The sequence below is a fragment of the Ornithorhynchus anatinus genome, chromosome 14, assembly GCF_004115215.2.
Source record: "Ornithorhynchus anatinus isolate Pmale09 chromosome 14, mOrnAna1.pri.v4, whole genome shotgun sequence".
Lineage (NCBI taxonomy): Eukaryota > Metazoa > Chordata > Mammalia > Monotremata > Ornithorhynchidae > Ornithorhynchus > Ornithorhynchus anatinus.
Genome location: NC_041741.1, coordinates 51,969,428 through 51,984,986, shown reverse-complemented (window position 1 = coordinate 51,984,986; position 15,559 = coordinate 51,969,428). Strand labels below are relative to the sequence as shown.

General features: G+C 56.5%; 1 protein-coding gene across 1 annotated transcript; it reads left to right on the top strand.

The window, feature by feature from the left end:
- Positions 1-971: 971 nt before the first annotated feature.
- PARVB (parvin beta) lies at positions 972-14,331 on the top strand. The gene is made up of 11 exons (XM_029078501.2): positions 972-1,221; positions 3,407-3,509; positions 4,309-4,449; positions 5,380-5,495; positions 5,928-5,986; positions 7,594-7,613; positions 9,950-10,011; positions 10,516-10,584; positions 11,032-11,133; positions 11,881-11,953; positions 13,632-14,331. The coding sequence occupies exons 1-11, from the start codon at positions 1,144-1,146 to the stop codon at positions 13,706-13,708; spliced, it is 900 nt and encodes a 299-aa protein (XP_028934334.2). The 5' UTR covers positions 972-1,143; the 3' UTR covers positions 13,709-14,331.
- The last annotated feature ends 1,228 nt before the right edge of the window (positions 14,332-15,559 follow it).

Sequence of the window (15,559 nt, the reverse complement as noted above, 5' to 3'; positions counted from 1 at the left end):
TGAAAGCACAGTACCAGACACCTATTGTGTGTAGAGCACCATACTGGGTGTTCACTCACCCAGAACCTACCTCACCACCAAATGTTAGGATTTCCATAATCCTCTTCCTTGTCCTCAAACCTCCCTGGGTCGGACTGGAGGGTCCCAGCCCCCCGCACGCTGCCGGCCAGCCTGAGGCCTGGACACTCTGGCCGCCTCCCAAGCCCACAGTTCCAGCCCTAACCAGGACTTCTCTCTGTGCTCACGGCTTCCCAGTGAGTGGCCTTCAGGATACGGGGAAGACTGCCGTCGACTTGTCGTCATCGCCGTCTGATCCCTCCACAGCATGTCTCCATCTGGAGAACGTCCACCTGGGTATGTGTGTCATTCCCCTCCCTCAGGGATGAGGCGAGACCCCCGAGGTTAGCTGGCTGCGGGATCCGGCTTCAGGTCCTGCCTCCAGCCTTCTGGCCGGTAGGTTCACTTCTGGGCTTTGCTCCCTCGCGGGCAGGCCGACTTGTCCAGGTGTGAGGCACACCGAAGTAGAAGAGGAAGTTGAGAATCGGTGAGAATCTATCAGTCAGCGGTACTGATCGAGGTTCTGTTGTGGGTTGAGCACTGCACTGGATTCCTGCTACGTGCAGAGCCTTGTACCGGATACCTACTCTGTGCAGATCACTGTACTGAGTGCCTACCATGTGCAGAGCACAGTTCCAGACACCTACTGTTTGTGGAGCACCATACTGGGTGTTCACTCTCCTCAAAGAGTTTGGTTGAGCACTGATCGGCTAGAGCACCGTTGCACTTATTGTCGTCTCCCAAGTGCTCAGTGCTTTGCACGGAGGAAGGTGGGGGTGGACAATCCCTGGCCTCGAGCTCACTCACCCTGGGTCACATGGGGTGTCCATGTGACACCCCCCCCCCAGTTCAGGGAAAAAGTCCGTGTCATCAAGATGGCTCTCATTTTGCAAAAGGAAAAATCCCCTGTGTCGGAGCTTGGGTGGGGGCCCAGGAAGCTGACCCTTCCGGGACGACTCCCCTCTGGGCCGCCCCGGCACCCGGCCTGTATAGACGCCAGTGGTGTTACTGAACACCAGGCCACACGGCTGCGACCCTGCGCTCTGACCCTGCTCCAACCAGCCCTGACCCACTCCCCTTTGTGCCATGGCAGCGGAGAATGAGGAGCGGAAAATGATCGATCCAAACTCAAAGGAGGACAGCCGGTTCAAGGAGCTGCTGCAGGTAGCTGGGAGGCCATGGGGTGGGGTACCCCTGGGTTGGGGGCGGGGAGAGCTGGCTGGGGGGAGGCGTGGCAGAGGGGGGTGTCCTGGGGCGGTGAAAGCATTTTGGGGGCTGCCTGAGGACATGGGGGGACTTCTGTGGCTGGGAGCAGGGGACACTTCCCAGGGGCGGGGGTGATGGGCTGCCTCGCACTGAGGAACTGTAGCGGGCCCTGGGCTGGGGTCAGCACGGTCATCAGAAGTTATTTTTATGGTATTTTTTTAAGTACTTACAATGTGTCAAGCACTGTTCTAAGCACTGTTGGCAGCAGGGTGTGGGGAAAGGGAAAATGAAATCAGATTGTGGTGGGGAAGGAGCAAGGGGGTGGGGTTGGCCCGGCAGATGCAGCAGGAGCAGCGGTGGAGGCAGGGAGGGGGCAGGGAGAAAATTGGACTCCTGGGCCCAGAGAAAAGAAAGGATGGGGGGAGGGCAGGAGCCAGACTCCTGGCAGTGGGTAGACAGCCTGGCCTGGTGGTAATGGGCAGAGCCCTGGGCTTCCAGTCGGGAGACCTACTCTCCCTGGCTTCAAAGCCTTATTGAAGGCACATCTCCTTCAAGAGGCCTTCCCTGACAAAGCCCTCTTTTCCTTTTCTTCAACTCCCTTCTGCATCACCCTTTATTCATTCCCGCTCCCAGCCCCACAGCATTTTTGTCCATATCTGTGATTCATTTATTTGTAGTAATGTCTGTCTCCCCTTCTAGACTGTAAGCTCTTTATGGGCAGGGAGTGTATCTGTTTATTGTTGTATTATACTCTCCCAAGCGCTTAGTACAGTGCTCTGCACACAGTAAGTGCTCAATAAATATGACCGACCGACGGACTGACTGACCGACCCGTGTTCTAGTGCCTACTTTGCCTGTGGCCTACTGGGTGATCTGGGGGCAATCACTGAACCTCTCTGGGCCTCAGTCCCCTCCTTTTTCCAGTGGAGGTCCAGATCCTGGCCCTCCCTCTCTCCCTCCCTCCCTCCCTCCCTCCCTTCTTCCCTCCCTCTGAGCCCTGGGTGGAACAGGGCCTGTGTCTGATCTGATCAGCCTGAATCTGCCCCAGTGCTTAGCACAGTGCTTGACCCTTAGTAAGCATTAAACATTATTATTATTATTATCATTATGCTTTGGATTTGTTTACCCCATAGGGACTGCTGGTCCCTGACACTGTCCCTGTCCCCCTCCCCTCGGTAAGATGCTTAGCTTTGCTCCAAATCCAATATTAAATCCACATTTCAGGAGACTGTGTGGGTGGAGGCAGTCCATTTAGGCTTTATTGGACAGTAAGGTCCCTGGGAAAAGATATTAGCCTGGAAAACAAAAGGCTTAAGGGGATTTTGGAAATGCTTTCAGATATTGGGCGGAGTAAGAATAGAAGAGACACGACCTGTTGATCAAATGGCCGGGCTGGGGTCTGGTCCAGCCCGGGTCTCTGGCCCCGTCCACCCTCCTCTCTGGTCCCCTGAGAGTCCCCACTCATGGCTGGAGGGACCCCGATTAGCAGCCTTCTCCCTTCTTCTCCCTCCTCTTTCCTCCTCCCCTGTTCTCTCTCCTCCTAATGATGATGAAGATGGTATTTGTAAAGCACTTGCTATGTGTCAACCTCTATTCTAAGTGCTGGGAAAGATACAAGCTAATCAAGTTGGACACACTCCGTGTCCCAAATGGGGCTCACAATCTTAATCCCCATTTTACAGATGAGATAACTGAGGCCCAGAGAAGTGAAGTGTCTTGCCCAGGGTCACACAGCAGACGAGTGACTGTAAGCCCATCATTGGGCAGGGATTGTCTCTATCTGTTGCCGAATGGTATATTCCAAGTATTTAGTACAGTGCTCTGCACATAGTAAGCGCTCAATAAATACTATTGAATGAAAGTGGCGGAGCTGAGATTAGAACCCAGGTCCTTCTGACTCTCAGACCCGTGCTCTATCCACTAGGCAATGATACTTTCTGTATTCCCTCTTTCCCTTGTCTCCACCCTTCTCTGAACCACCCCACACCCCATGCCACGTAGACCATGCTGTGGGATATGGAGGGCAGTGGTGGATGTGTGTGTATGCATATGATGCATGTTGGGGCATACATGTACATGCATGTGTGTGTGAGAGAGGGGCAGAGGGAGAAAGAGAGAGAGAGGTGGGGTCTATGTGTGGCAGGTGCTGACGGACTGGATGAACGGGGTCCTGGCGAAAGAGAGGGTCATCGTCAAGCAGCTGGAGGAGGATCTGTATGATGGTCAGGTGCTGCACAAGCTACTGGGTGAGAGAGTCGCCCCCGGGCCGCCTCCCCCTGCCCCCCACAGTGCCCCAGCCCCCTGCGCCGGCCTGCCCAGCCCCAGCCTTCCTGTCAGGTCTCCCTGCCAACCGCCCATCCTGCCTCATCCCATCCCCACTGCCCAATCCCCCTGCTGTCCACTCCACCTTGCCCCGGTCCCCCTCTGCCTCCCACCCAGCTCCCCTGCCTTGTTACCCCCTCACCACTAGTCCCATCCTGCCGCATCCTGTCCCGCCATCTGCCCCTCCGTGCCCCCACCCAGTTTGCCCTGTCCCATCCCATCCCCATCAGCCGGGCCCCTGCCCACCTCGTTCTGCCCCGACCTGTCCCTGCAGTCCAGCCCCATCCTCCCCCCTCCCATCCCCCACCCCTCCATCCCCATCTCCCAATCCCCCCACTGCCCTCCACCCAGTCCCCTTGGTCCCTCACTCACCTCGCCCCACCCCGTCCTTGCCCCACCCACCATTCTTCAGCAAGCAGGGATTTGGAATTCACTCAGACCTCCCCCCCGCCCCCCGGATCCATAGCCTCTGCCCAAGAACCAGGCCTACTGGAAAAGCCTACCCCTCCCCGCCACCCAACATCTTTGAGGCCTGGCCTTTTGCCCACTTTCTAGATGGGAACATTGAGGCTGGCAGAGCGAGGTAACTTGTGTGTTCCTGGCCAGTCCCCGTGCCCTGACCCATTGAATCTCTACTGGACCCCATCTGTCCGCTTCCCTGATTGGTCCCCGTGGCCCCTGACCTCTGTCCGTCTGTCTGTCTTCCATCCCCTGTCCCCGCAGAGAAGCTGTCCGGCCTCAAGCTGAGTGTGGCGGAGGTGACGCAGTCGGAGGTCGGGCAGAAGCAGAAGCTGCAGACGGTGTTGGAAGCCATGCAAGGCCTGCTGCGGCCCCACGGCCGGCCCATACGCTGGACTGTGGATGGTGAGGAAGGGCGGCCCGGGGGAGGGGAGGCCAAGGAAACAGGAACTGTGCCAGGCCTGCCGTGGCCCTGCAGCTGTGCCATCCACTGCTGGGGAATGGACAGTGCGGGGAGCAGTGCTGCATCGGATGGAGGGGATGGTGCGGCAGGGGTTGGGGGGTGCTGGTCAGAGCCGCCAACACTCCAGCGCCCTCGTTCCCATCGCCCGGAAAAGCAGCGTGGCTCAGGAGAAAGAGCACGGGCTTTGGAGTCAGAGATCATGGGTTCGAATTCCGGATCGGCCACTTGTCAGCTGTGTGACTTTGGGCAAGTCACTTAACTTCTCGGTGCCTCAGTTACCTCATCTGTAAAATGAGGATTAAGACTGTGAGCCCCACGTGGGACAACCTGATTCCCCTGTGTCTACCCCAGCGCTTAGAACAGTGCTCGGCACATAGTAAGCGCTTAACAGATAACAACATTATTATTATTATAGCTTCTTTCTCAACCCAGGCTAGGCCCTGAGGCCACAGCCGATGCCGAGGGAACAGTGCCCAGAGCTTGTTTGGGGATCTGGATTGTAAGCTTGTTATGGACAGGGAACATGTCAGTTGCACTGTATGCTCCCAAGTGCTAAGTTCAGAGCTCTGCACATAGTAGGTGCTAAATAAGCATCATTGATTGGTAAAGTGACCGTTTGGTGGGGGGGGGGTCTTTTCCTTCCTCCCCCCCAGGAGCCACCTGGAGGCTGCCCCTTGTGCCTTGCCCCTGCTGGCCCACACCCAGACAAGACTGCCCTCCACACCCAGCACAGGGTGCCCTATGCCCGCAGTGGCCACCCTCCCCCTGACACTGGCTTCTGGCTCGCCACAGCTCACCTCCAGTATCTTCCTTCCTCTTTCCCCCGGTCCCCGTCCTCTCGGTCCTCCTTGTCCTCCTTGCCCCCTGCCCAGCCATCCACAGCAAGAACCTCGTGGCCACCCTGCACCTGCTGATCACACTGGTCACACACTTCCAAGCACCCATCCGGCTCCCCGAGCACGTCTCCGTCCAAGTTGTCGTGGTCCGGGTGAGTACAGCGCTCCGGACAGTGTTCCTCGCTCAGTAGCTGTCTAGTATAGTGCTTTCCCCAGAGTAGGTGCCTGGTAGAGTGCTCTGCCCACAGCAGGCACCCAGAACAGCTCTTTTCCTACAGCAGGAACCCAGTACTGCGCTTTGCCCACAGCAGACTCCCAGTACAGTGCTCTGCCCATCACAGGTGCATGGTAAAGCCATCTGCCCATCACAGGTGCCCAGTACAGTGTTCTTTGCACAGCAGGAACCCAGAATAGAACTCTGACCTAAGTAGAGGCCCCAAGTTTAACTGTACAGGGTCTGCCCTAAGCTGGTAGTGATTGTGGGGGTGCTGGGAGCTAAGGTGCCTGGGTTTCCACCACATCTGGCTACTCCCCACTCTCCTCTGGCCCACTCCCCTGACTCTTTCTAATTTTATGGTTTCTAGAAGCGAGAAGGTGTGCTTTATTCAACCAAAGTCACTGAGGAGCTGACCACCTCAATGGAGTAAGTTGGAAACCCCCGCCTTCCCACGCTGACCCCCAGAAACACCATGTCCTGAGCCCCCCAACTCTGGGGAGCCACTGTGAGGCACCGCCCCTGATCCTCCTGGGACCTGGGCTCTGGGTCCCCCTGTTTCTTCACTGTAGGCACCCATTGTCTAGCTAGCTGGTCAGGGTGCCCCTGCAGATCCCCAGGCTTCTGGAGTCCCAGAAGACGAGGACCCAGCGCAACGCACCCAGGCTGATGGAGAAAGAGACGCACCCAGGCTGATGGAGAAAGAGACCTCAGAAACAGGCAGAAAGCCATAGGGACAAAAGGACCAGAATTGGGAAAATTTGGCCAGGCCAGAGGAGAACAGAAGACGATCTGGGGGTCACAGTGGACTCCAGAGCTGAACACCCACAACCCCAGGTCCCAGCATGAATCTGAGATGCAGTAGCATAAGGGCGACCTGCCCAGTGATTTCTCTTCCCACCAAATTTGGTTGGGGTCAGTCTTCTGTCAGATCCAGTCTGGGCAGCTGCCCCCACTGTGGGGGCTGGAGAAACAAGAGAGTTCCCAGTGAGCAGCGACCGGAGAGGTCGCCTGTCTGGAGCCCTGGCCCTGCATGGGAAGCATGGAAGATTTGGGCTTCCCCATCTTGGGGAAGGTTGGGCTCAGGGCCAGACAGTTCAGCCTTTTATGTATGTGTGGTCCCTGTGAGTAAGACTGGGCCTGCGATCCCCATGGGCTTCCCCTAAAACAACGGGAATTTGAGCTAGACAAGAGGAGGGACCTCCAGACTGCCCTAAGGAGCGGTGATCACTGGAAAAGGCTACCAAGGAAGGCCAGATATGAACCCCTGGGTAGTCCAAAAAGGATCCGTGGGCCTTCGGGGAGTGGCCTAGAGACCCGCTGCAGTGGCCCCTCCAGATCAGGAGTGCCCAGGCTCCACTCTCAGCCATCCTGATCTGTTCTGCACTCTCGGGAGAGTTCAATCCCACTCTCCTCAACCTCTGTTTCCTGAGCTGTGGGGAGCCGGGGGCCCTAACTCCTTCTTCCCATTTCTATCACTTTGCTGACTGAGTCAAAGGGGCGTTCATGTGTTAAACTCTCCATCTCGGCCCTGACGTTCATCCTCCTGCCCAGAGCAGGGTTTGCAGAGCACTGTTAGCAGAGCACAGTTCATGGACCTCTATACCGAACCCGTAACTTGAGGGTGCAAAACCCAAGGCGCGTTTCCCTATCTGAGCTTAGCTTCGACTGAGGTGGCGTCGGCCGACGGTCTCTTAGGTGATGGATACCATCAATCAGTTAGGCCGCTCGGACATCCCCCTCAACCAGGGCTCGGCCCGCTGCACAGCTGGGAGCAGTATCACCCATTGCAGCCCGCCGACCCATTGAATAGCCTGTAGGGCTCCGGGGTGGATGTAGTGAGGGTGGTGGTTGATGGTGGTGCTATGTCCTGAGCACTGGGGAGCCACGACAGAGTGAGGGGGTGTGGATTGATTCCCCCTCTGGGGAGCCAAGTCATCAATCAGTCCTCTTCCTCTCTTCCTCGAGCATCTATCCCGGTCAGTGGTGTGGCTAACCCAGGCTAACCCAGTGCCTTCTGCTGCTCTCTTTCACAGGATGATGATGGGGCGATCCAGTGAGTACAGTTTTCTGAAAGTCCCCCCAACCCTGTGGCCGAGCCCAGGGTTTCTCCCTCCTCTTTTCCTGTCCCCCTCCTCCCTCAGGATCCTTCCCCCAACTCCCCTTCTTCCGTGGGGACCCTCAGGTGGCAAGACCCCAAAGAGGCAGCATGGCCTAGTGGGTAGGTAGAGCCCAAGCCTGGGAGTCAGCAGGACCTGGTTTCTAATCCCGGCTCCTCCATTTGTCTGCTTTGTGACCTTGGGTAAGTCATTTAACTTCTCTGGACCTCAGTTTCCTCATCTGGAAAATGGGGATTAAGACTGTGAGCCCCATATAGGACAGGGACCGTGTCCAACCAGATTTAACTTGTGTCTACTTAGCACCGAATACAGTGCCTGGCATAGAGTAAGTGCTTAACAAATGCCATAAATAAATTTAAAAAAAAGATCAAACAGACCCTGGTTTCCAGGACTGAAAGTGTTTCTGAGCTCACAAGCCTCCAGCCTTGGTCAGAATTCTCCCAGCTGGGAGAGTGCTTCACCCTAACCTGTAGGACAGAGAGGTTGAGGTGGGGGTGGTGGCGGGGAGGAAGCGGGGGGCAGCGGGGCAGGGTCGGTCCCGACATATATATGCTGTAGTGAGCAAGTACAGTCCAGGTGTATGCATTCTAGGGGAGGAAGGACGGTCCAGGCATGCATGATGGGTGAGCTAGGATGGCCAAACTGCACACTGGGAGAAGAGGAATGGTCCAGCCGTGTGCATGTGAAAGGAAGAATGATGGTACAGGTGTGTGCACGCTCGGGGAGGAAGAATGGACCAGAAATGTGCACACTAGGGAAGGAAGGGTGGTCCAAATGAGCACACGCTGGGTGAGCAAGGACAGTCCAGGCGTGTTCATGCTAGGGAAAGAATCTGCTCATCACAGCAAGAACAGGCCTTCCAGAAAACGCGTGTCTTTAATAACCTCTCCGTCAGGGAGCACTTTCTGCCATGGAGATTTCAGGGGGTGGAAAATGAGGTGTGATGGTTTTTTATTTCCACACCCAGCACAGCATTTCAGCACAGCTGGAGGCAAGGAGAGAGCCAGGAATTTCTAGAAGAGCAAAGAAATCTCTCCCCACCAGCACTTTTTCTTTTCATTAAATCCCCTTTGCATTAGGTGGCCCTTGCTGGTAAAGTCAGTACCCATGAGGCTGAGCTTTTCATTTTCCAGCGCACTACCCCGTCTGTTCTTTCCCTCCCTCTAGGATATTATCTGCCCCATTTTTCAGATAAGGCAGCCAGGGCCCTGAAAAGGTTGAGTGAGTTGGCTGTGGGCATACAGCAGGCCAGGGCAGAGGCGGGATTAGAACCGCAGCACGGTAGAGAAGCAGCCCGTCCTAGTGGATAGAGCACGGACCTGGGAGTCACAAGGACCTGGGTTCTAATCCCTGATCCTCTACTTGTCTGCGTGTGACCTTGGGTAGGTCACTTCACTTCTCTGGGCCTCAGTTCCCTCCTCTGTAAAATGGGGATTAAGACAGCCCTGTTTGGTACATGGACTGTGTCCAACCTGATTAGCATGAATTTCCCCCAGTACTTAGAACAGAACCTGGACCTCCAGACTGCCGATGCCAGGCCTTGTGCCCCTGGCACTGGGTCCCGGACCGTGCGGAGAACCAAATGGGCCATTGTGCTTGGAAATACCTTCATGGGTCCAGTGCACCGCACTTGGAAGATGTGGGGAAGGGTAGGTGGGTTGTGTTCTTCAAGGCTGGGAGGGAAGAGGTGGCAACTGTATGGGAGGAGCTTTAAGAAAAATTTGTAAGTATTTACAGAATAATAATAGTAAGATGAACAATAATGTTATTTTTGAAGTACTTTCCCTGTGCTAAGCACTGGGCAGATAGAGGACAACCAGATTGGACACAGTCCCTGTCTCCCACAAGGTGAAGAGAGGGAGAGCAGGGATCTTCTCCGCATATGACAGAAGAAGCCCCCGAGGCCCAGAGAGGCTGAGTGACTTTGCCCAAGGTCACTCAGTGGGGAAGGGACTAGAACCTGGTTCTTGAGACTTCCAGGTTCCAGGCTCTTCCCCCCGGGCCATGTTGCCTCTCCGCTACCCAAACTCCTTTCCCCAGTGTCCATCCTGCCATCGGGTGAGTCTAGCCCCTTGGGAGGCCGACTGCCCTTGGGCTTCAGGTGGCTGGCCAGTCAGAGCTCTCGAGTTTTCCCGCTTCCCCACTAGGACGGTGGTGAGGTGGCAGGGGTCTGTGCCATCCCCAGCCCTTCTGACTGCCCAACTGGCCAGCTCAGTGGGGGCGAGACATGATTGTGTTAACCTCCCTTGTTTTCTCCTCTGTTCCACCCCAGAGCGGGATGCCATGGACACCCTCTTTGACCATGCCCCGGATAAGCTCATCATGGTGAAACAGGTAGACTCTGGTGGCCATTTGGATTCTCATCCACCTCCAGGCGGGTGGACGGACAAGGCAGTGGATGATAGCTGGAGCCGCAGGCCTGTCCCGGGATAGTCGAGAAGCAGGGCAGGCGTCGGAGGCCTGGGCTGTCCAGTCAGCACGGGGGCAGAAGGCTTTGTGCTGCTGGACTTGGGGATGGTCCTCAGGTTGGGGGGGCGGGGGGCCCAGTCCTGGAGGGAAAGGGTTCCACTTTTGTTACCCAGACTCATGCTCACACACACTAGTACGCACACATACTCGCATGTGCTCACCGCAGAATTTGATTGACAATTTAGAGCCTTCCCATTCCAAGAGCAAAGTGAACCTTTCTGCGGAAGCAGAGAGACTCAGTGTGGCATCGGGGGGCGGGTGGTTGTGGGCAAGGGGTCTCTGGGGCCGGTGTGGTCTATCCGGGTGGGACCCCGCTTCTCACTCTGGCTCTGACCCTGGCCATCTCCATCTCATTGTGACCCCTGTCAGTCTCTCATCATCTTCGTGAACAAGCACCTGAACAAGCTGAACCTGGAAGTGACGGAGCTGGAGACACAGGTGCCGGGGCTGGGGGCCCCGAGATTGCCCTGCTGTGGTCCGAGGGTCCTGGGATGGCTCCTCTGTGGTCTGGGCCAGACCCTACCCACCCCAGGGATTCCGATTGGACCTGAGAGTTTATGGGCAGGGCTGAAATGACCCAAAGCGGACCCTCAGTACAGCCCATCCCATCTCCCTCTCCATCCCACTCCATACCCCGGAGGTCCAGGGCCTGGCCGGCTAAGCCCATATGAGAAGTCCAGGTTTAAGGACAAGCCCTGGTCCTGTCTGTCCCTCTGCCGGGGCCCGAGGGCAAAGGGAGTGGCCACCAGGTCCCGGGCCCTGCGCCCAGCTGCCGGCCCCTGGCAGTCGCCCACCCGGTCCTTGCCCCCAGCTCCACTCTGGGCCCCTGGCCACCTGCCCCCAGCTCCTCCCCAACGCCCAGCTCCCACTCTGCTCTCTATCCAGTTTGCCGACGGTGTCTACCTCGTCCTGCTCATGGGCATCCTGGGACACTACTTCATCCCACTGCACCACTTCTACCTCACTCCTGACAGCTTCGAGCACAAGGTCAGGGGTCACCACCAGGTCACCTCGGGGAGCCTGTTGGGGATCGGAGAGGGGAAAGGAGGAGGGGAGGGACACGGCTCATAAAGGCAGTCAGCGGTGTTTATTGAACACTTACTGTGTGCAGAGCACTGTACTAAGGCCTCAGAAGAGTGCAATAAAGCAGGGTAGGTAGATACAGTTCCTGCCCACAAGGAGGTTACAGTCTGGAGGAGACAGACATTAACGTAAATGACAGCTAGGGGAAATGGCAGAGTGTAAGGATATGGACGTGAGTGCTGTGGGGCTGGGTGTGGGGTGAATGTCAAGTGCTCAAGGGGCAGAATCAAGTCTAGGGGGAGGGCAGGTAAGGGCACAGGAAGGGTGGGGCGGGCCGAACCCCGCCAGGAAGGCATCTGGGAACTGTGACAAACTGTGACCCTTCTCCTGTGTGACCTTTGATGTTAACGCAGCCTTTGTTGACCTTTGACTCAGGCTGGCCTGGGCTTCTGACCTGGACAGGCTCTGTGGCTCTGCCAGGGAGGGTGGGAAGGGGGGACCTGGGGCAGAGGTGGCGGAGGGAGGAGGGACACACACACACACCCCCATCCAATGTGAGCCTGTTCCAGTCCTCCAACACCAACCTTTTCAGGGTCCCGCCCTCCTCCCCTCCTCCCCTCTGGGGTACCACCACCCCTGCCCCGGGACTCTTCCCCCTTCCCCTACCACTTCTGCCCCGTGGGACCCACCTCCATGACTGTCCCCGAACAGGTGCACAATGTCGCCTTGGCCTTCGAGCTGATGCAGGATGCCGAACTCAAGAAACCTGAGACTCTCCCTGAAGGTAGCCCCACTCTGGTCCCGCTCTGACCCCCCTCTCGCCCCCCTCTGGCCCCGCTTGGCCAAGGAGAATGTTGGCTTTGGGCCTTGGGCACCGATCCATGGCCTCACTGTGCTCGGCACTGGGATCGATAGTGGACAGTCAGGTCAGACATGGCCTGTGACCTACCCGAGGTTCACTATCTAAGAGGGCGGGAGAGCGGGGATCTGACCCCATTGTACAGAGGAGATGATTGAGGCCCAGAGAGGTCCGGGGACTTGCCGTGGTCACTCAGCAGGCCAGGGCCTAGCTGAGCTGAGAACCCCAGCTCTTTCAGCCGGTGACCATGTTGCTTGCAGATGGCGGTGGGTGTGACGGAAGGAAGTGTGTGCCGAGGTGCTATTGATTACAAGGGAAAGGCAGTCTGCTTGAATGCCAATCCCTGCCACAGGCTCTGGAGTTGCATTGCACTTTTTCACAAGACCTCGCTTCCTCTCCATCATCCTCCTCCCCACAATCAGTCTTCCCTTCCTCCACTGAAACACCAATAAATTGGGGGCTCATGCCAGGGCTGCTGCCTGTAGTGGGTGGGGTGTCTGCTAATTCTGTAATACTGTACTCTTCCAAGCACTTAGTACAGTACTCTGCACATAGTATTATTATCAAGTGCCGTCGAGTCATTTCCAATTCGTAGCGACTCTGTGGATGTATTTTCTCCAGAACGATCTGTCTTCTTCAGAGAAGCAGCGTGGCTGAGTGGAAGGAGCCCAGACTTGGGAGTCAGAGGTCATGGGTTTGAATCCAGGCTCTGCCACTTGTCTGCTGTGTGACTGTGGGCAAGTCACTTAACTTCTCTGTGCCTCAGTGACCTCATCTGTAAAATGGGAATTAAGACTGTGAGCCTCATGTGGGACAACCTGATGACCCTGTATCTACCCCAGCGCTTAGAACAGTGCTCTGCACATAGTAAGCACTTAACAAATTCCATTATTGTTATTATTATTATTCCATAATCCTGCACATAGTAAGAACTCAATAAATGTGATTGGGCATGGCCCAGGAGTTCTGGGGCTGGTGATTCGGGGAGACAGGTCACTGGCTGCTTCTGCCCCTCGGTCCCTCACCCCTTCTACCAGGAGGCCAAGCCCAGCTTGTCTGGAAACACATATCTGTCCATCCTGCTGACCCTGGGGTGACCGGTCACAGGGCAGTTCTGGTTTCTTGTCCCTGGCTTTTCCGTCCTGTTTTCCCTTCCTCTTTCTCCAGGGGGAAGGGCCTTCCTACCCTCCCTGGATCCTGTGACTCCCCCATCCCTTCTGCCCCTGGACCTTCCCTTCCCTCCCTGCTACTGTCCCCCATTTCCTCTGCCTCCCCATCCCTTCCATCTCTTCCCATCCTCTCCTCCCACTCCCACCCAAGGATCGGTGATTGAAATTCCCATCATCCAGGCCCTCATGACTGGAAGCTCATTGTAGGCAGGGAACATGTCTGCTAATTCTGTTATAATCTCCCAAGCTTAATTCAGTGCTCTGTGCATAGTAAGTGCTCAGTATGTACAACTGATTGATTAATTGAAACCAACCCTAGCCCCCGGGCTTCCTCTCTGTGATGGGGGTGCCCGGCTGCCGGGAGGGTGTGGGTGGGGGCTGCGGCAGAGGGTCCCGCCAGGATCCCAGCCCCAACCCTGACTTTCCTCCCACAGACATTGTCAACCTGAACCTGAAATCGACCCTGCGGGTCCTGAACAACCTGTACGTCCGGTACAAGAATGCCGAGTGATCGAGTGATCCGTGAGGGCAGCCCGGAAGCCTCTCCCGCGAAGCAGTCTCCGCCCTGCCCCACCCCGGAGCTGCCTTCTGCCCACCACCCTCCCCCGCCCTCCCCGCATTACCCTAACCTGACCCCACTGCCCCATGCCTGGCCCACTGGGACCCCAGACATCACCCCTTCCAGGACCCGGTGCCCTGCAGTGCCCACTCCTCCTCACCTGCCCCAGCCTTCCTGCGGCGCCCCCTACCCACAGCCCCCCAGGCCACGGGCGCTCTTATGGTCACAGCCTCCTGTCTTTGGCGCACAGAGTCTGCTCTGAGAGGCTGGGAATGGTGCCACCCGCCACTGTCACCCATGGCTGAGCTTCAGAGAAGGCACACTGGGAGCTGCACCACGGCAGGACCGGCTCACCCAGCTTGGCTCTAATTATTCCACAGAAGCCCTGGGAGCTGCTGCCTTCACTTCTTTCTCCTCCTCTTTTGGGTGGGCTGGAGCTGTTGGAGGGTGGCAATGCCTGGGGGGACAGGGGAGACGGATGGAGATAGACACCGAGGCAGAAAGAACGGGCTCTGGGATTTATTTGTGCAAGTCAGACTTGTATTTTTGTGACCTAATACATTGCGAGAAAACTATTTGCAAGGCTGAAATCGAATCTGTTTCTTTGACCAAAAAGCCAGTTTTTCTCCCTGTTTCATGTGGACCAGTTGCAAGCCTGGCATAGTCTCTCTCTGCTTCCTGCCTGAAAGGAGAGTTCTTAAATTTCCCTGGTGCTTCGCAGAGAACCTTCCTTCCAGCACTCCCAAGGTCTCCTGGAATCCCTCTCAGGGCCCCCCAAGTCCAGGACTAATAATGTTGGTATTTGTTAAGCGCTTACTATGTGCAGAGCACTGTTCTAAGCACTGGGGGAGATGCAGAGTAATCAGGTTGTCCGTGAGGCTCACAGTTCATCCCCATTTTACAAATGAGGTAACTGAGGCCCAGAGAAGTGAAGTGACTTGCCCACAGTCACACAGCTGACAAGTGGCAGAGCCGGGAGTCGAACCCATGACCTCTGACTCCGAAGCCGGGGCTCTTTCTACTGAGCCACGCTGACTAGAGATGTCCAAGGTGGAGGTGCGGTTGGTAGCTGGGGTTTAAATAGCAAAGATCACCAAACCACAGCGTCTGGCTACCCCCTCCAGGAAGCTTTCCCACATTGCCTAACCTAGCCTTTGTTGCACTTCCTGCCTCCACAAGAGGTGACAATGATCATCTTGTTTTGTGCCTGCCTGCCTGGGTTGGCGATCTGGATTAGCAATCTGGTTTAGCGGCCAGTTTGCCTGCCTCCTGGCTTTGGGAGGTCCTAGAGGCCCAGCCTGCGGCCAGACACATTCCTATGGGTGAGGGATGCCCCAGAGCCCTCACCCAAACTGGCCAAGTGGCCCCATGGCTATCGGTCATCACTTCATGTTCTGATAGGGAAGATTTTTTGCTGGGGGGGGAGGTATTTTCTGAGCAGCGGATGTGTGGACTCAGGGCAGCATGGGGGGTGTTCTTGGGGTCAAGGGCTCTCCCAAGCTCCTGAGCATTGCTAGGGAGGGCCTCTCCCGGGGCAGGGGGGTGTGGGGGGGGATGGCCGGTCTAGTCTGCACACTGCTCCTCCCCCAGTCCCAGGGACATTGGCCTGGGATCTCCTGGGTGCTGTGCTGAGCACCTGCTGGGTACAGAGCACCCTACTGGGTGAGTACTGTGTGCAGAGCACTGTAATCAATCAATTAATGGTATTTATTGAGTGCTTATTATGTGCAGACCACTGTACTAAGCCTTTGGGAGAGTACAGTGCAGTAGAGTTAGCAGTCACATTCCCTGCCCACAGAGAAC

Excerpts from the sequence above, each read along its gene's own strand:
- PARVB (XM_029078501.2), top strand. The coding sequence starts at position 1,144 with ATGGCAGCGGAGAATGAGGAGCGGAAAATGATCGATCCAAACTCAAAG. Across the intron at positions 7,614-9,949 it reads GATGATGATGGGGCGATCCA|AGCGGGATGCCATGGACACC; the intron begins GTGAGTACAGTT and ends GTTCCACCCCAG. Across the intron at positions 11,134-11,880 it reads CTGACAGCTTCGAGCACAAG|GTGCACAATGTCGCCTTGGC; the intron begins GTCAGGGGTCAC and ends GTCCCCGAACAG.